Source organism: Hyla sarda, chromosome 2 (genome assembly GCF_029499605.1).
Source record: "Hyla sarda isolate aHylSar1 chromosome 2, aHylSar1.hap1, whole genome shotgun sequence".
Classification (NCBI taxonomy): Eukaryota; Metazoa; Chordata; class Amphibia; order Anura; family Hylidae; genus Hyla; species Hyla sarda.
In genome coordinates this window covers 2,193,021-2,211,769 of record NC_079190.1, presented here as the reverse complement: position 1 = coordinate 2,211,769, position 18,749 = coordinate 2,193,021, and the positions used below count along the sequence as shown (strand labels likewise).

Sequence of the window (18,749 nt, the reverse complement as noted above, 5' to 3'; positions counted from 1 at the left end):
CTTCCTCAAGTGAGCGATGCTCTGGACCCAGTCTTCTGGCAGAACGCGGGGGTGCTCACCTTGGGGCATGTATATCGTGACAATGTGCTCTGTTCATTTGATCAGTTGCAATCCAGTCATGCTCTTCCCAGAAATAGTTTTTTTAAATACCTCCAGCTCCGACACGCCCTGAATGCCCAGTTCCCCATTGGGAGCCCATTGATATCAGCGTTTCCCCTCATCGGGGTTTTGAAGTCACAGGGTCCCAGGGGGCTGGTGTCCATCCTGTACACGCACCTTATTCAGGCCAAGAACTCCCGCAATCCAGTATCGGCGGTCCGGCATTGGGAATCCCATATCCCTAATTTGACTAAGGATGTATTGGAGGACATTTTTTCCTCCCACATGTTAGTGTCCCCGGCGGCGAATAATAAATTGATCCAATTGAACATTATACACTATAGTTATATTACTCCTTTAAGGCTCAATAGAATGGGTCGTTCAGACTCCGATGCCTGTCATCGTTGTAGCGCTGCCAGGGCAGACTTTTGGCATTTGATTTGGGCTTGCCCATATATCGCAGCTTTCTGGCGTGCAGTGCTCACTTTTTTAGCTACTCTGGCTCAACCTTCCCTATCTCTTGATCCTTTGATCTGCCTTTTTGGTATCTTAGATGAGGAGATATGGACACATCACGTACGTACGTTTTTGCGGGAAACTCTGTTCTTGGCCAGGAAGGCTATTGCTCTTAAATGGATGGACCCCGGCTCTCCTACCCTGACTCAATGGAAGGCTTTGGTGAATGCTACACTGCCTTTCTCACACATAGTGTACAAAAATAGGAAGTGCCCGGGTAAATTTTATTCTGTGTGGGGTGGTTGGTGTTCCTCTCCCTTGACTCAATGCTCGTATTCTGTGACCCCCTCTGGGACAGTGTAAGACACATTGATATTATGCTTGCTATCTGTGGTCTCTACTAACCTTCGTTTCTCTTTCTGTGTACATTTGTCGATTCTTTTTCTACCTCTTTGGATGCGTGGGTGCCTTTCGGGATTATTTATCATGGGTTATTTGATGGTACCACTAACTAGTGATAGTATTGGTGCTCCTCGCGGGATGGTATACGATTGCTAACTTTGGCGAATGTTCGCCTTCTTGTTCTATTTTGTTTTCAGTTTCCCTACCTCAGTTGGGTAGTGTTTTATGACTTTGACGTTTACCATGTGATGTAACCTGGAGTATCCTGTCGCTTACATTCTGTAAATTGATGTATGGTCTCATGACCCTTTTCTATGTACTGTGGATATGCTTCATGTTCACTTTAATGGGCCTGTGGTCTATAGTTATTTACTTTTCAATAAAACGAATTTAAAAAAAAAAAAAGCTACTCATCAGCAACTGTAGACTCAGGCTGCTGCTGATGGAGCTGGTACTGCTCCTGCCACCCCACCCCTCCCCAGCAGCCATGGAAGGTGAGCGCAGAAGACCCCCCAAGTCAGACCTGTGAGAGTATGGACGATGGCGCTCATAGGCATCAGCCAACTGACTACGTAGGATGTCTCTGTAGTAGGTCAGTATGTAGAGAAAAGGCACTCACCACTTCTGAAGCTTACTCTTGCTTTATTCGTGCGTTAGAAAACATACAGTCAGGTCGGGTTAGGACGCCAACAGAAAGCCGTAGTGACAACGCTGTTTTACACCATCCGGTATATCATCAGACTGGTAGTCTTTTCTTTTGGTTATTTCACTATACCTAGTCTTCTACCATCTTTTCATATCTTACTTTTCTTTGTCACACTTATTTCTTTCTTATGTATCTGACATGTACTTTTGGAAATTTCCTGCGTCTCTTGGGAACCTAGTTGAGATTTTGCATGTAATGACAGTTCTATTTTTACTACATTATAACTCCTCTAATGGGCATGAAGTCTTAATGAGCTCCTATCTTAGGACCTTAATTACATAATCCTATATGCCTGATTCTGATGGTTTGCTAACGAGACTGCACTTGACTTGTAATTGTCTTTTCAATTTTTTTTTATTGTTTTGTATTTTACAAAAACCTGATGAAAACAATAAATAAAACAGTTATATAAAATAAACTAAAAAAGGTTTTGCCTAGAATACCCCTTTAACTTGGTTCTTGCTAATGAAGTACTGGTGGTGCTCTGGCTAGAAGTATGTGTTCAGCAGGTTCACAATATTCAAGACAAGAATGGAAGCACTTGAGTGTGCGAAATGGAGCTTGTTGCCACTGTACCGCCCTGCTCTTCCTTTCTGTATCCCCCCCCCCCATACGTAAATGTGAGTATTATGTTGGCATCAATAACGCTTGAAGAAAGAAATTTACTGGTGAGTGGCCGGCTTCCATTCTTTTCTTGTCTTGAATATTGTGAACCTGCTAAATGGAGTTTAATGAAGCGATTAACGCAATAAAATCGTGGCGATATTTGCATTCGTTGCAAATTGAAATTTTCATGAAATTCGAAAATCGAATTCGTCATTTTCGATTCACTCATCTCTAATATTCAACTTATAATGCCTAAATATAGAAAAATGCCAAGATCTATTAAGGTAAAAAATTGGTCCGTCCTTAAGGGGTTAATTGAATATTAAAAAAATTAATAAACACTACAAGGACATTTGTAAAAAAAAATGCAGTCAATTCATATATAAACATGCAACCATAATACCATATGTTAGGGGTATCTTACTAATATGCAATATGATAATAAATAGACATATACCAATATAGTATTATAAAAATATACATAACAATATACGGAAAGAGATAATTATGTATATAAAATTATATATAAAAATAAAGATGACATATATATATGAAAGTAAAAGTTATATATAAAATACATATGTTCAATGCTACCATATATATATCTAAAATACAACGTGGCATATTTACCAACATTTTCAATTGTCTCATTGAGACCATATGGAACTAAAGTAACTGTTACGCTCCTCCCCGGAGCGCTCGCGGCGTTCACCTCCGTGCAGCGCCCCGGTCAGACCCGCTGACCGGGAGCGCTGCACTAATGTCACCAGCGGGGATGCGATCCGCGTAGCGGGACGCGCCCACCTGCGGCTCGCATCCCAATCTCCTCACCTGCCCCGTCCTCCGTCTGCTCTGTCCCGGTGCGTGCGGCCCCGCTCCCTAGGACGCGCGCACCGGCTCTCTGAGATTTAAAGGGCCAGTGCGCCATTGATTGGTGTCTGGCCCAATCAGTACCTGCACCTGTGCCCTCCTTATAAAAACCCACTTCCCCTTCCTGGTATCGCCGGATCTTGTTGCCTCAGTGCCAGTGAAAGCGTTTTGTGTGTGTTCCAAGCCAGTGTTCCAGACCCTCTTCTGTTGCCCCTGACTACGATCCTTGCTGCCTGCCCTGACCTTCTGCCACGTCCGACCTTGCTCTTGCCTTGTTCCTTGTACCGCGCCTGTCTCAGCTGTCAGCTGGGGTTGATTCGATATCGGGTGGAACGACCTGGGGGTTACCTGCCGCTGCAAGTCCATCCCGCTTTGCGGCGGGCTCTGGTGAAAACCAGTAACCCCTTAGACTCCGTTCCCCTGGTACGGCCCACGTCATCACCCCACTGACACAGAGGATCCACCACCAGTGTCCTTGCTTCATACCTATTCTGACAGTAACCGACTTATGGATCCAAAATGATTCCCGATTTATTAAACATTGGTATCTATTTGAAGTTTTTCCAGGGATTGACTCCAATATCGTCAGGCTAAGGGAATCTAACGAGTTCTGATGGACAGTGGGGAAGTGTCTTGAGACTCTGTGAAGCATAAAACTATGTCTAATATTCTATCTATGTTTATTAATACGAGAGATTGCAACTACAGGACAATAGCTATATAGCAAAGTTAGTCTCATAAGTTAGATTACTGCTAATAGTATTTGTTTTTTGTGTCTGAAACGACTTAAAGCTCAATACTTATGCCTTAACTAGTGCACAGCACAAGCAATGGCTTTTTCCGCATGGGGCACAGCCCGTCTCAATCTGAACAATGTGTTCAGATGTTTTCCTAAATCTACCTGGGACAATCAAATTGTGAAGATTTTTTGAACATCTAAACGTAATATTCGGAGTAGGAGGCACCAGATCTTTTAGAAATAGGCCAGTCTTTCCGCAACATTTTTTCTAATATTCATTGCTTCAAGCTTCTGTGGAGTCTGTAATGTTAGTTGGTTGGCGATACATGCCAGTTAGTAGGCCTTTGTTTTGCCAGTTAGGTATGTGTGGTAGTTTATTCCAGATCTATGTAAAGCACAGAGCTCAAGTGACAGGAAGCAATCGCCAAGCCTCACCATGCATGCCTCCTCCCTCCCCCACTCCTCCCTGCCTTGACTGATTGATATACAGAGCTCAACTGTCAGGAAGGTGTTGTTTAGCCTCATCATGCATGCCTCCTCCATCCCCCACTTTGCCCTGCCTTGAATGATTGAATGATAGCCAGAGATCAAGTGTCAGGAAGGCAGCTACAAGCCTCATCATGCACGCCTCCTCCCTCCCCCATCCCTACATGCCTTGACTGATTGAGGTTCACGTCTGGGATTCCAGCACTAAGCTCTGCTTATTCAAGGTAGGAATGGGTAGGAAGAAGGCATGCACGATGAGGTTTGATACCTCCTCCCTGACAATTGAGCTTTGCACATGACACAGAGCTGACAGGTTCCCTTTATCGATATCTCAGCTCATCTGGAATCATATAATAGGGACACAAAACAAAACCTCGGAGCTCAGGGAGGAGATGGTGGTCACAGAGAAGTGCAGGAGTGATAGGGAGAGAGATGACCATCTAAGGAACCAAAACATCTTCTAAAAGTGACAGCAACATCTTCTTTTCGTCTTCTTAATCAGTTACTTTTCCTTTAGAAGGACGAGCCCTTTAATTCTATGTCTTAGCCTTCAGGTGTAATGCTCTGCGGGTGGTCACCCCCATATCATTTATTTATAGTTTTATTCACAGTTTTTACTATTGAAAGGTTCCTGTCCATTGGTGGAAGATCCTTTCAGGTGGATAGTCATAGGATCGAGAGAAAGCAATCACCAGTAAGAGGAATTCTGGGACAGTATTGATATGAAATTGTTAGGAGAGCCATCAAAATCAGGTGGTGGGATTTGCCCCCTTTTACTCAGCTGGCTGGAAGGGGCCACTGTGCTCCATAATGCTCTTCATTATTTACCAGGATCAGTGCCATCCTCTTGGTAGTATCCGGGCCTGATACTACAGTTCTGTCCCATTCAGTTGAATAGAGCTGATCTGCAGTGATCTCTGCCTATCAGATGTCCACCTCAGTATGGGGACCCTATTCCCTATGGCAGAGGTGTTGCAGCATTGTGCGGTCTGCCATATACGTGGAGTTAGCATACAGTTGCCCATTTCCAGTAGGAGTTCTCTATTAGTGGGGTGGGATGTTATGACTCGCTCCCCCTCTCCAGTAGGAGTTCTCTATTAGTGGGGTGGGATGTTATATCACTCACTCCCCTTCTCCAGTAGGAGTTCTCTATTAGTGGGGTGGGATGTCATATGACTTGCTCCCCCTCTCCAGTAAGAGTTCTCTATTAGTGGGGTGGGATGTTATATGACTCGCTCCCCCTCTCCAGTAGGAGTTCTCTATTAGTGTGGTGGGATGTTATATGACTCGCTCCCCCTCTCCAGTAGGAGTTCTCTATTAGTGGGGTGGGATGTTATATGACTTGCTCCCCCTCTCCAGTAGGAGTTCTCTATTAGTGGGGTGGGATGTTATATGACTCGCTCCCCCTCTCCAGTAGGAATCTCTATTAGTGGGGTGGGATGTTATATGACTCGCTCCCCCTCTCCAGTAGGAGTTCTCTATTCGTGGGGTGGGATGTTATATGACTCTCTCTCCCTCTCCAGTAGGAGTTCTCTATTAGTGGGGTGGGATGTTATATGACTCACTCCCCCTCTCCAGTTGGAGTTCTCTATTAGTGGGGTGGGATGTTATATGACTCGCTCCCCCTCTCCAGTAAGAGTTCTCTATTAGTGAGGTGAGATGTTATATGACTCGCTCCCCCTCTTCAATAGGAGTTATTTATTAGTAGGTGGGATGTTATATGACTCGCTCCCCCTCTCCAGTAGGAGTTCTCTATTAGTGGGGTGGGATGTTATATGACTCGCTCCCCCTCTTCAATAGGAGTTATTTATTAGTAGGTGGGATGTTATATGACTCTCTCCCTCTCTCCAGTAGGAGTTCTCTATTAGTGGGGTGGGATGTTATATGACTCGCTCCCCCTCTCCAGTAAGAGTTCTCTATTAGTAGGTGGGATGTTATATGACTCGCTCCCCCTCTCCAGTAGGAGTTCTCTATTAGTGGGGTGGGATGTTATATGACTCGCTCCCCCTCTTCAGTAGGAGTTCTTTATTAGTGGGGTGGGATGTTATATGACTCGCTCCCCCTCTCCAGTAGGAGTTCTCTATTAGTGGGGTGGGATGTTATATGACTCGCTCCCCCTCTCCAGTAGGAGTTCTCTATTAGTGGGGTGGGATGTTATATGACTCGCTCCCCCTCTCCAGTAGGAGTTCTCTATTAGTGGGGTGGGATGTTATATGACTCGCTCCCCCTCTCCAGTAGGAGTTCTCTATTAGTGGGGTGGGATGTTATATGACTCGCTCCCCCTCTCCAATAGGAGTTCTCTATTAGTGGGGTGGGATGTTATATGACTCGCTCCCCCTCTCCAGTAGGAGTTCTCTATTAGTGTGGTGGGATGTTATATGACTCGCTCCCCCTCTCCAGTAGGAGTTCTCTATTAGTGGGGTGGGATGTTATATGATTCGCTCCTCCTCTCCAGTAGGAGTTCTCTATTAGTGGTGTGGGATGTTATATGATTCGCTCCCCCTCTCCAGTAGGAGTTCTCTATTAGTGGGGTGGGATGTTATATGACTAGCTCTCCTTCTCCAGTAGGAGTTCTCTATTAGTGTGGTGGGATGTTATATGACTTGCTCCCCTTCTCCAGTAGGAGTTCTCTATTAGTGGGGTGGGATGTTATATGACTCGCTCCCCCTCTTCAGTAGGAGTTCTGTATTAGTGGGGTGGGATGTTATATGACTCGCTCCCCCTCTCCAGTAGGAGTTCTCTATTAGTGGGGTGGGATGTTATATGACTCGCTCCCCCTCTCCTGTAATAGTTCTCTATTAGTGCTGTGGGATGTTATATGATTCACTCCCCCTCTCCAGTAGGAGTTCTCTATTAGTGGGGTGGGATGTTATATGACTCGCTCCCCCTCTCCAGTAGGAGTTCTGTATTAGTGGGGTGGGATGTTATATGACTCGCTCCCCCTCTCCAGTAGGAGTTCTCTATTAGTGGGGTGGGATGTTATATGACTCGCTCCCCCTCTCCTGTAATAGTTCTCTATTAGTGGGTGGGATGTTATATGACTCGCTCCCCCTCTCCAGTAGGAGTTCTCTATTAGTGGAGTGGGATGTTGTATGACTCGCTCCCCCTCTCCAGTAGGAGTTCTCTATTAGTGGGGTGGGATGTTATATGATTCGCTCCCCCTCTCCAGTAGGAGTTCTCTATTAGTGGGGTGGGATGTTATATGACTCGCTCCCCCTCTCCTGTAATAGTTCTCTATTAGTGGGGTGGGATGTTATATGACTCGCTCCCCCTCTCCAGTAGGAGTTCTCTATTAGTGGGGTGAGATGTTATATGACTCGCTCCCCCTCTCCAGTAGGAGTTCTCTATTAGTGGGGTGAGATGTTATATGACTCGCTCCCCCTCTCCAGTAGGAGTTCTCTATTAGTGGGGTGAGATGTTATATGACTCGCTCCCCCTCTCCAGTAGGAGTTCTCTATTAGTGCTGTGGGATGTTATATGATTCGCTCCCCCTCTCCAGTAGAAGTTCTCTATTAGTGGGGTGAGATGTTATATGACTCGCTCCCCCTCTCCAGTAGGAGTTCTCTATTAGTGGGGTGAAATGTTATATGATTCGCTCCCCCTCTCCAGTTCTCTATTATTGGGGTGAGATGTTATATGACTTGCTCTCTCTGTCCTCTCTATATAGCTATTTTCCTCACTGACCCCCTAAGGATGGAGAAGGACAGAGAACCGATGGCTGAGAGAATCTTACACCTCACCCTAGAGATCATCTACCTGCTGACCGGAGAGGTGAGGGATTCTGGAGATCAGGTCCGTCTCATGTCTTCTATCTCTTCATAAAGCTCAGACATGGCTGGAGAGGTGAAGATATAAAGTGACCTCAATGTCTCTCTCCGTACACAGGATTACACGGTAGTGAAGATGGTGACTGAAGAGGGTGAAGGCCGGAGCAGGGAGAAGGTTCCTATATCAAGGTCTCCAATGCACTCACTAATACATAAGGGAAACAGTCATCAGGAGATCCTGGAGCTCATCAACAAGATGATGGAGCTGCTGACTAGAGAGGTGACACTGCTGGGACATTATACAGTAATTGAGGGGTCTGGTGATGACTGGAGAGGTGACACTGCTGGGACATTATACAGTAATGGAGGGGTCTGGTGATGATTAGAGAGGTGACACTGCTGGGACATTATACAGTAATGGAGGGGTCTGGTGATGACTGGAGAGGTGACACTGCTGGGACATTATACAGTAATGGAGGGGTCTGGTGATGATGAGAGGTGACACTGCTGGGACATTATACAGTAATGGATGGGTCAGGTGATGACTGGAGAGGTGACACTGCTGGGACATTATACAGTAATGGAGGGGTCTGGTGATGACTGGAGAGGTGACACTGCTGGGACATTATACTGTAATGGAGGGGTCTGGTGATGATTAGAGAGGTGAAACTGCTGGGACATTATACAGTAATGGAGGAGTCTGGTGATGACTGGAGAGGTGACACTGCTGGGTCATTATACAGTAATGGAGGGGTCTGGTGATGACTGGAGAGGTGACACTGCTGGGACATTATACAGTAATGGAGGGGTCTGGTGATGACTGGAGAGGTGACACTGCTGGGACATTATACAGTAATGGAGGGGTCTGGTGATGACTGGAGAGGTGACACTGCTGGGACATTATACAGTAATGGAGGGGTCTGGTGATGAGAGGTGACACTGCTGGGACATTATACAGTAATGGAGGGGTCTGGTGATGAGAGGTGACACTGCTGGGACATTATAGAGTAATGGAGGGGTCTGGTGATGAAAGGTGACACTGCTGGGACATTATACAGTAATGGAGGGGTCTGGGGATAACTGGAGAGTCGAAACTGCTGGGACATTATACAGTAATGGAGGGGTCTGGTGATGACTGGAGAGGTGACACTGCTTGGACATTATACAGTAATGGAGGGGTCTGGTGATGACTGGAGAGGTGACACTTCTGGGACATTATGCAGTAATGGAGGGGTCTGGTGATGATTAGAGAGGTGACACTGCTGGGACATTATACAGTAATGGAGGGGTCTGGTGATGACTGGAGAGGTGACACTGCTGGGACATTATACAGTAATGGAGGGGTCTGGTGATGATTAAAGAGGTGACACTCCTGGGACATTATACAGTAATGGAGGGGTCTGGTGATGACTGGAGAGGTGACACTGCTGGGACATTATACAGTAATGGAGGGGTCTGGTGATGATTAAAGAGGTGACACTCCTGGGACATTATACAGTAATGGAGGGGTCTGGTGATGACTGGAGAGGTGACACTGCTGGGACATTATACAGTAATGGAGGAGTCTGGTGATGACTGGAGAGGTGACACTGCTGGGACATTATACAGTAATGGAGGGGTCTGGTGATGGTTGGAGAGGTGACACTGCTGGGACATTATACAGTAATGGAGGGGTCTGATGATGAGAGGTGACACTGCTGGGATATTATACAGTAATGGAGGGGTGTGGTGATGACTGGAGAGGTGACACTGCTCGGACATTATACAGTAATGGAGGGGTCTGGTGATGATTAGAGAGGTGACACTGCTGGGACATTATACAGTAATGGAGAGGTCTGGTGATGAGAGGTGACTCTGCTGGGACATTATACAGTAATGGAGGGGTCTGTTGATGAGAGGTGACTCTGCTGGGACATTATACAGTAATGGAGGGATCTGGTGATGAGAGGTGACACTGCTGGGACATTATATAGTAATGGAGGGGTCTGGTGAGGACTGGAGAGGTGACACTGCTGGCACATTATACAGTAATGGAGGAGTCTGGTGATGACTGGAGAGGGGACACTGCTGGACATTATACAGTAATGGAGGGGTCTGGTGATAGAGAGGTGACACTGCTGGGACATTATATAGTAATGGAGGGGTCTGGTGATGACTAGAGAGGTGACACTGCTGGGACATTATACAGTAATGGAGGGGTCTGGTGATGACTGGAGAGGTGACACTGCTGGGACATTATACAGTAATGGAGGGGTCTGGTGATGACTGGAGAGGTGACACTTCTGGGACATTATGCAGTAATGAAGGGGTCTGGTGATGACTGGAGAGGTGACACTTCTGGGACATTATGCAGTAATGGAGGGGTCTGGTGATGATTAGAGAGGTGACACTGCTGGGACATTATAAAGTAATGGAGGGGTCTGGTGATGATTAAAGAGGTGACACTCCTGGGACATTATACAGTAATGGAGGGGTCTGGTGATGACTGGAGAGGTGACACTGCTGGGACATTATACAGTAATGGAGGGGTCTGGTGATGATTAAAGAGGTGACACTCCTGGGACATTATACAGTAATGGAGGAGTCTGGTGATGACTGGAGAGGTGACACTGCTGGGACATTATACAGTAATGGAGGGGTCTGGTGATGGTTGGAGAGGTGACACTGCTGGGACATTATACAGTAATGGAGGGGTCTGATGATGAGAGGTGACACTGCTGGGATATTATACAGTAATGGAGGGGTGTGGTGATGACTGGAGAGGTGACACTGCTCGGACATTATACAGTAATGGAGGGGTCTGGTGATGATTAGAGAGGTGACACTGCTGGGACATTATACAGTAATGGAGAGGTCTGGTGATGAGAGGTGACTCTGCTGGGACATTATACAGTAATGGAGGGGTCTGTTGATGAGAGGTGACTCTGCTGGGACATTATACAGTAATGGAGGGATCTGGTGATGAGAGGTGACACTGCTGGGACATTATATAGTAATGGGGGGTCTGGTGATGACTGGAGAGGGGACACTGCTGGACATTATACAGTAATGGAGGGGTCTGGTGATGACTGGAGAGGTGACACTGCTGGGACATTATACAGTAATGGAGGGGTCTGGTGATGACTGGAAAGATGACACTGCTGGGACATTATACAGTAATGGAGGGGTCTGGTGATGACTGGAGAGGTGACACTGCTGGGACATTATACAGTAATGGAGGGGTCTGGTGATGAGAGGTGACCCTGCTGGGACATTATACAGTAATGGAGTAGTCTGGTGATGACTAGAGAGGTGACACTGCTGGGACATTATACAGTAATGGAGGGGTCTGGTGATGACTGGAGAGGAGACCCTGCTGGGACATTATACAGTAATGGAGGGGTCTGGTGATGAGAGGTAACACTGCTGGGACATTATATAGTAATGGAGGGGTCTGGTGATGATTAGAGAGGTGACACTGCTGTGACATTATACAGTAATGGAGGGGTCTGGTGATGACTGGAGAGGAGACCCTGCTGGGACATTATACAGTAATGGAGGGGTCTGGCGATGACTAGAGAGGTGACACTGCTGGGACATTATACAGTAATGGAGGGGTCTGGTGATGACTGGAGAGGTGACACTGCTGGGACTTTTTACAGTAATGGAGGGGTCTGGTGATGATTAGAGAGGTGACACTGCTGGGACATTATACAGTAATGGAGGGGTCTGGTGATGACTGGAGAGGTGACACTGCTGGGACATTATACAGTAATGGAGGGGTCTGGCGATGACTAGAGAGGTGACACTGCTGGGACATTATACAGTAATGGAGGGGTCTGGTGATGACTGGAGAGGTGACACTGCTCGGACATTATACAGTAATGGAGGGGTCTGGTGATGATTAGAGAGGTGACACTGCTGGGACATTATATAGTAATGGAGGGGTCTGGTGATGACTGGAGAGGTGACACTGCTGGGACATTATACAGTAATGGAGGGGTCTGGTGATGACTGGATAGGTGACACTGCTGGGACATTATACAGTAATGGAGGGGTCTGGTGATGACTGGAGAGGTGACACTGCTGGGACATTATACAGTAATGGAGGGATCTGGTGATGACTGGAGAGGTGACACTGCTGGGACATTATACAGTAATGGAGGGGTCTGGTGATGAGAGGTGACACTGCTGGGACATTATACAGTAATGGAGTGATCTGGTGGTGATTAGAGAGGTGACACTGCTGGGACATGTAATGGAGGGGTCTGGAGATGACTGGAGAGGTGACACTGCTGGGACATTATACAGTAATGGAGGGGTCTGGTGATGATTAGAGAGGTGACACTGCTGGACATTATACAGTAATGGAGGGGTCTGGTGATGACTGGAGAGGTGACACTGCTGGGACATTATACAGTAATGGAGGGGTCTGGTGATGACTGGAGAGGTGACACTTCTGGGACATTATACAGTAATGGAGGGGTCTGGTGATGATTAGAGAGGTGACACTGCTGGGACATTATACAGTAATGGAGGGGTCTAGTGATGATTAGAGAGGTGACACTGCTGGGACATTATACAGTAATGGAGGGGTCTGGTGATGATTAGAGAGGTGACACTGCTGGGACATTATACAGTAATGGAGGGATCTGGTGATGACTGGAGAGGTGACACTGCTGGGACATTATACAGTAATGGAGGGGTCTAGTGATGATTAGAGAGGTGACACTGCTGGGACATTATACAGTAATGGAGGGGTCTAGTGATGATTAGAGAGGTGACACTGCTGGGACATTATACAGTAATGGAGGGCTCTGGTGATGAGAGGTGACACTGCTGGGACATTATACAGTAATGGAGGGGTCTGGTGATGAGAGGTGACACTGCTGGACATTATACAGTAATGGAGGGGTCTGGTGATGACTGGAGAGGTGACACTGCTGGGACATTATATAGTAATGGAGGGGTCTGGTGATGATTAGAGAGGTGACACTGCTGGGACATTATACAGTAATGGAGGGATCAGGTGATGACGGTATCATTGTGTGTCAGGTTCCTATAAGGTGTCAGGATGTGGCGGTCTATTTCTCCATGGAGGAGTGGGAGTATGTAGAAGGACACAAGGATCTGTACCAGGACATGGTCATGATGGAGGATCACCGGCCCCTCACATCACAAGGTAAGAAGAGACATATATATATAGATATCACTCTCACTACCTAGTAACATAGAAATCTATCCAGCACTGATGTATTCATTCCCTGTGTGTTCCCTACAGATGGAGTCATTGATAGAAATCCACCCGAGAGGTGTCCCCGCCCTCTGTATTCCCAGGACTGTCCAGAGGGAAATGTCCCAGAGAACCATCAGGTAGATGAGGCTGATCCTATATCTCAATAGGGGGGTCCTGCAGTCATAGATTTTGGGGGTCTCTGTTGCTCCTCCTGTCTGCTGTATTGTAGTGAATTGTTCTATATGTCACATCAGGGGGGAGATCTGACTAATAATAAAGTGGAGAATGAAGAAGAAATGATTTGGGGCCATCACCCGTGTATGAGGGAAGTGAAGGAGGAAATTCCAGGAGGTGTTACCCCAGGTATGTAATAATTCCAGGAGGTGTTACCCCAGGTATGTTATAATGCCAGGAGGTGTTACCTCAGGTATGTAATAATTCCAGGAGGTGTTAATCCAGGCATGTAATAATTCTGGGAGGTGTTACCCCAGGTATGTTATAATGCCAGGAGGTGTTACCCCAGGTATGTAATAATTCCAGGAGGTGTTACCCCAGGTATGTAATAATGCCAGGAGGTGTTACCCCAGTTATGTAATAATGCCAGTAGGTGTTACCCCAGATATGTAATAATTCCAGGAGGTGTTACCCCAGGTATGTAATAATTCCAGGAGGTGTTACCCCAGATATGTAATAATTCCAGGAGGTGTTATACCAGGTATGTAATAATGTCAGGAGGTGTTACCCCAGATATGTAATAATTCCAGGAGGTGTTACCCCAGGTATGTAATAATGCCAGGAGTTGTTAACCCAGGTATGTAATAATTCCAGGAGGTGTTACCCCAGGTAGGTAATAATGCCAGGAGGTTTTACCCCATATATGTAATAATTCCAGTATGTGTTACCCCAGGTAGGTAATAATTCCAGGAGGTGTTACCCCAGGTAGGTAATAATTCCAGAAGGTGTTACACCAGGTATGTAATAATGCCAGGAGTTGTTACCCCAGATATGTAATAATTCCAGGAGGTGTTACCCCAGGTATGTAATAATGCCAGGAGGTGTTACCCCTGATATGTAATAATTCCAGGAGGTGTTACCCCAGGTAGGTAATAATGCCAGGAGGTTTTACCCCAGATATGTAATAATTCCAGTATGTGTTACCCCAGGTAGGTAATAATTCCAGGAGGTGTTACCCCAGGTAGGTAATAATTCCAGAAGGTGTTACACCAGGTATGTAATAATGCCAGGAGTTGTTACCCCAGATATGTAATAATTCCAGGAGGTTTTACCCCAGGTATGTAATAATGCCAGGAGTTGTTACCCCAGATATGTAATAATTCCAGGATGTGTTACCCAAGGTATGTAATAATGCCAGGAGGTGTTACCCCAGGTATGTAAGAATGTCAGTAAATTTATATTGGCAAATACTGCACGAACGAAAACCCCAATACATGAATTATTACCTGTTATATCTTAGCTGGGTCTTATCAGATCCTGTTATATCTTAGCTGGGTCTTATCAGATCCTGTTATATCTTAGCTGGGTCTTATCAGATCCCTGTTATATCTTAGCTGGGTCTTATCAGATCCTGTTATATCTTAGCTGGGTCTTATCAGATCCTGTTATATCTTAGCTGGGTCTTATCAGATCCTCTTATATCTTAGCTGGGTCTTATCAGATCCTGTTATATCTTAGCTGGGTCTTATCAGATCCTCTTATATCTTAGCTGGGTCTTATCAGATCCTCTTATATCTTAGCTGGGTCTTATCAGATCCCTCTTATATCTTAGCTGGGTCTTATCAGATCCCTCTTATATCTTAGCTGGGTCTTATCAGATTCTGTTATATCTTAGCTGGGTCTTATCAGATCCCTGTTATATCTTAGCTGGGTCTTATCAGATCCTGTTATATCTTAGCTGGGTCTTATCAGATCCTCTTATATCTTAGCTGGGTCTTATCAGATCCTGTTATATCTTAGCTGGTCTTATCAGATCCTGTTATATCTTAGCTGGGTCTTATCAGATCCCTCTTATATCTTAGCTGGGTCTTATTAGATCCTCTTATATCTTAGCTGGGTCTTATCAGATCCTGTTATATCTTAGCTGGGTCTTATCAGATCCTCTTATATCTTAGCTGGGTCTTATCAGATCCTCTTATATCTTAGCTGGGTCTTATCAGATCCTGTTATATCTTAGTTGGGTCTTATCAGATCCCTCTTATATCTTAGCTGGGTCTTATCAGATCCTCTTATATCTTAGCTGGTCTTATCAGATCCTGTTATATCTTAGTTGGGTCTTATTAGATCCTCTTATATCTTAGCTGGGTCTTATCAGATCCTCTTATAACTTAGCTGGGTCTTATCAGATCCTCTTATATCTTAGCTGGGTCTTATCAGATCCTGTTATATCTTAGCTGGGTCTTATCAGATCCTCTTATATCTTAGCTGGGTCTTATCAGATCCTCTTATAACTTAGCTGGGTCTTATCAGATCCTCTTATATCTTAGCTGGGTCTTATCAGATCCCTCTTATATCTTAGCTGGGTCTTATCAGATTCTGTTATATCTTAGCTGGGTCTTATCAGATCCCTGTTATATCTTAGCTGGGTCTTATCAGATCCTGTTATATCTTAGCTGGGTCTTATCAGATCCTCTTATATCTTAGCTGGGTCTTATCAGATCCTGTTATATCTTAGCTGGTCTTATCAGATCCTGTTATATCTTAGCTGGGTCTTATCAGATCCTGTTATATCTTAGCTGGGTCTTATCAGATCCTGTTATATCTTAGCTGGGTCTTATCAGATCCTCTTATATCTTAGCTGGGTCTTATCAGATCCCTCTTATATCTTAGCTGGGTCTTATCAGATCCTCTTATATCTTAGCTGGGTCTTATCAGATCCTCTTATATCTTAGCTGGGTCTTATTAGATCCTCTTATATCTTAGCTGGGTCTTATCAGATCCTGTTATATCTTAGTTGGGTCTTATTAGATCCTCTTATATCTTAGCTGGGTCTTATCAGATCCTCTTATATCTTAGCTGGGTCTTATCAAATCCTGTTATATCTTAGTTGGGTCTTATCAGATCCTCTTATATCTTAGCTGGGTCTTATCAGATCCTCTTATATCTTAGCTGGGTCTTATCAGATCCTCTTATATCTTAGCTGGTCTTATCAGATCCTGTTATATCTTAGCTGGGTCTTATCAGATCCCTCTTATATCTTAGCTGGGTCTTATTAGATCCTCTTATATCTTAGCTGGGTCTTATCAGATCCTGTTATATCTTAGTTGGGTCTTATCAGATCCCTCTTATATCTTAGCTGGGTCTTATCAGATCCTCTTATATCTTAGCTGGTCTTATCAGATCCTGTTATATCTTAGCTGGGTCTTATCAAATCCTGTTATATCTTAGCTGGGTCTTATCAGATCCTGTTATATCTTAGCTGGGTCTTATCAGATCCTGTTATATCTTAGCTGGGTCTTATCAGATCCTCTTATATCTTAGCTGGGTCTTATTAGATCCTCTTATATCTTAGCTGGGTCTTATCAGATCCTGTTATATCTTAGTTGGGTCTTATCAGATCCCTCTTATATCTTAGCTGGGTCTTATCAGATCCTCTTATATCTTAGCTGGTCTTATCAGATCCTGTTATATCTTAGCTGGGTCTTATCAGATCCTCTTATATCTTAGCTGGGTCTTATCAGATCCTCTTATATCTTAGCTGGGTCTTATCAGATCCTGTTATATCTTAGCTGGGTCTTATCAGATCCCTGTTATATCTTAGCTGGGTCTTATCAGATCCTGTTATATCTTAGCTGGGTCTTATCAGATCCTGTTATATCTTAGCTGGGTCTTATCAGATCCTGTTATATCTTAGCTGGGTCTTATCAGATCCTGTTATATCTTAGCTGGGTCTTATCAGATCCCTCTTATATCTTAGCTGGGTCTTATCAGATCCTGTTATATCTTAGCTGGGTCTTATCAGATCCTCTTATATCTTAGCTGGGTCTTATCAGATCCTCTTATATCTTAGCTGGGTCTTATCAGATCCTCTTATATCTTAGCTGGGTCTTATCAGATCCTCTTATATCTTAGCTGGGTCTTATCAGATCCTGTTATATCTTAGCTGGGTCTTATCAGATCCTGTTATATCTTAGCTGGGTCTTATCAGATCCTGTTATATCTTAGCTGGTCTTATCAGATCCTCTTATATCTTAGCTGGGTCTTATCAGATCCTCTTATATCTTAGCTGGGTCTTATCAGATCCCTGTTATATCTTAGCTGGTCTTATCAGATCCTGTTATATCTTAGCTGGGTCTTATCAGATCCCTGTTATATCTTAGCTGGGTCTTATCAGATCCTCTTATATCTTAGCTGGGTCTTATCAGATCCCTGTTATATCTTAGCTGGGTCTTATCAGATCCCTGTTATATCTTAGCTGGGTCTTATCAGATCCCTGTTATATCTTAGCTGGGTCTTATCAGATCCTGTTATATCTTAGCTGGGTCTTATCAGATCCCTCTTATATCTTAGCTGGGTCTTATCAGATCCTCTTATATCTTAGCTGGGTCTTATTAGATCCTCTTATATCTTAGCTGGGTCTTATCAGATCCTCTTATATCTTAGCTGGGTCTTATCAGATCCTGTTATATCTTAGTTGGGTCTTATTAGATCCTCTTATATCTTAGCTGGGTCTTATCAGATCCCTCTTATATCTTAGCTGGTCTTATCAGATCCTCTTATATCTTAGCTGGGTCTTATCAGATCCTGTTATATCTTAGCTGGTCTTATCAGATCCACTTATATCTTAGCTGGGTCTTATCAGATCCTCTTATATCTTAGCTGGGTCTTATCAGATCCCTGTTATATCTTAGCTGGGTCTTATCAGATCCTGTTATATCTTAGCTGGGTCTTATCAGATCCTCTTATATCTTAGCTGGGTCTTATCAGATCCTCTGATATCTTAGCTGGGTCTTATCAGATCCTCTTATATCTTAGCTGGGTCTTATCAGATCCTCTTATATCTTAGCTGGGTCTTATCAAATCCTGTTATATCTTAGCTGGGTCTTATCAGATCCCTCTTATATCTTAGCTGGGTCTTATCAGATCCTGTTATATCTTAGCTGGGTCTTATCAGATCCTGTTATATCTTAGCTGGGTCTTATCAGATCCTGTTATATCTTAGCTGGGTCTTATCAGATCCTCTTATATCTTAGCTGGGTCTTATCAGATCCCTTTTATATCTTAGCTGGGTCTTATCAGATCCTGTTATATCTTAGCTGGGTCTTATCAGATCCTCTTATATCTTAGCTGGGTCTTATCAGATCCCTCTTATATCTTAGCTGGGTCTTATCAGATCCTGTTATATCTTAGCTGGGTCTTATCAGATCCTCTTATATCTTAGCTGGGTCT

The 18,749-nt window shown here is 44.7% G+C and overlaps 1 protein-coding gene across 1 annotated transcript in view; it reads left to right on the top strand.

The window, feature by feature from the left end:
- LOC130358170 (gastrula zinc finger protein XlCGF26.1-like) overlaps positions 1-18,749 on the top strand; it is a 39,482-nt gene that overhangs the window by 10,899 nt on the left and 9,834 nt on the right. Inside the window, exons 2-6 of the mRNA XM_056561028.1 lie at positions 8,032-8,135; positions 8,250-8,411; positions 13,166-13,292; positions 13,392-13,483; positions 13,601-13,709. Coding sequence (XP_056417003.1) covers positions 8,058-8,135; positions 8,250-8,411; positions 13,166-13,292; positions 13,392-13,483; positions 13,601-13,709 — 568 coding nt within the window. The 5' untranslated portion in view covers positions 8,032-8,057. The remainder of the gene's footprint in view (positions 1-8,031; positions 8,136-8,249; positions 8,412-13,165; positions 13,293-13,391; positions 13,484-13,600; positions 13,710-18,749) is intronic.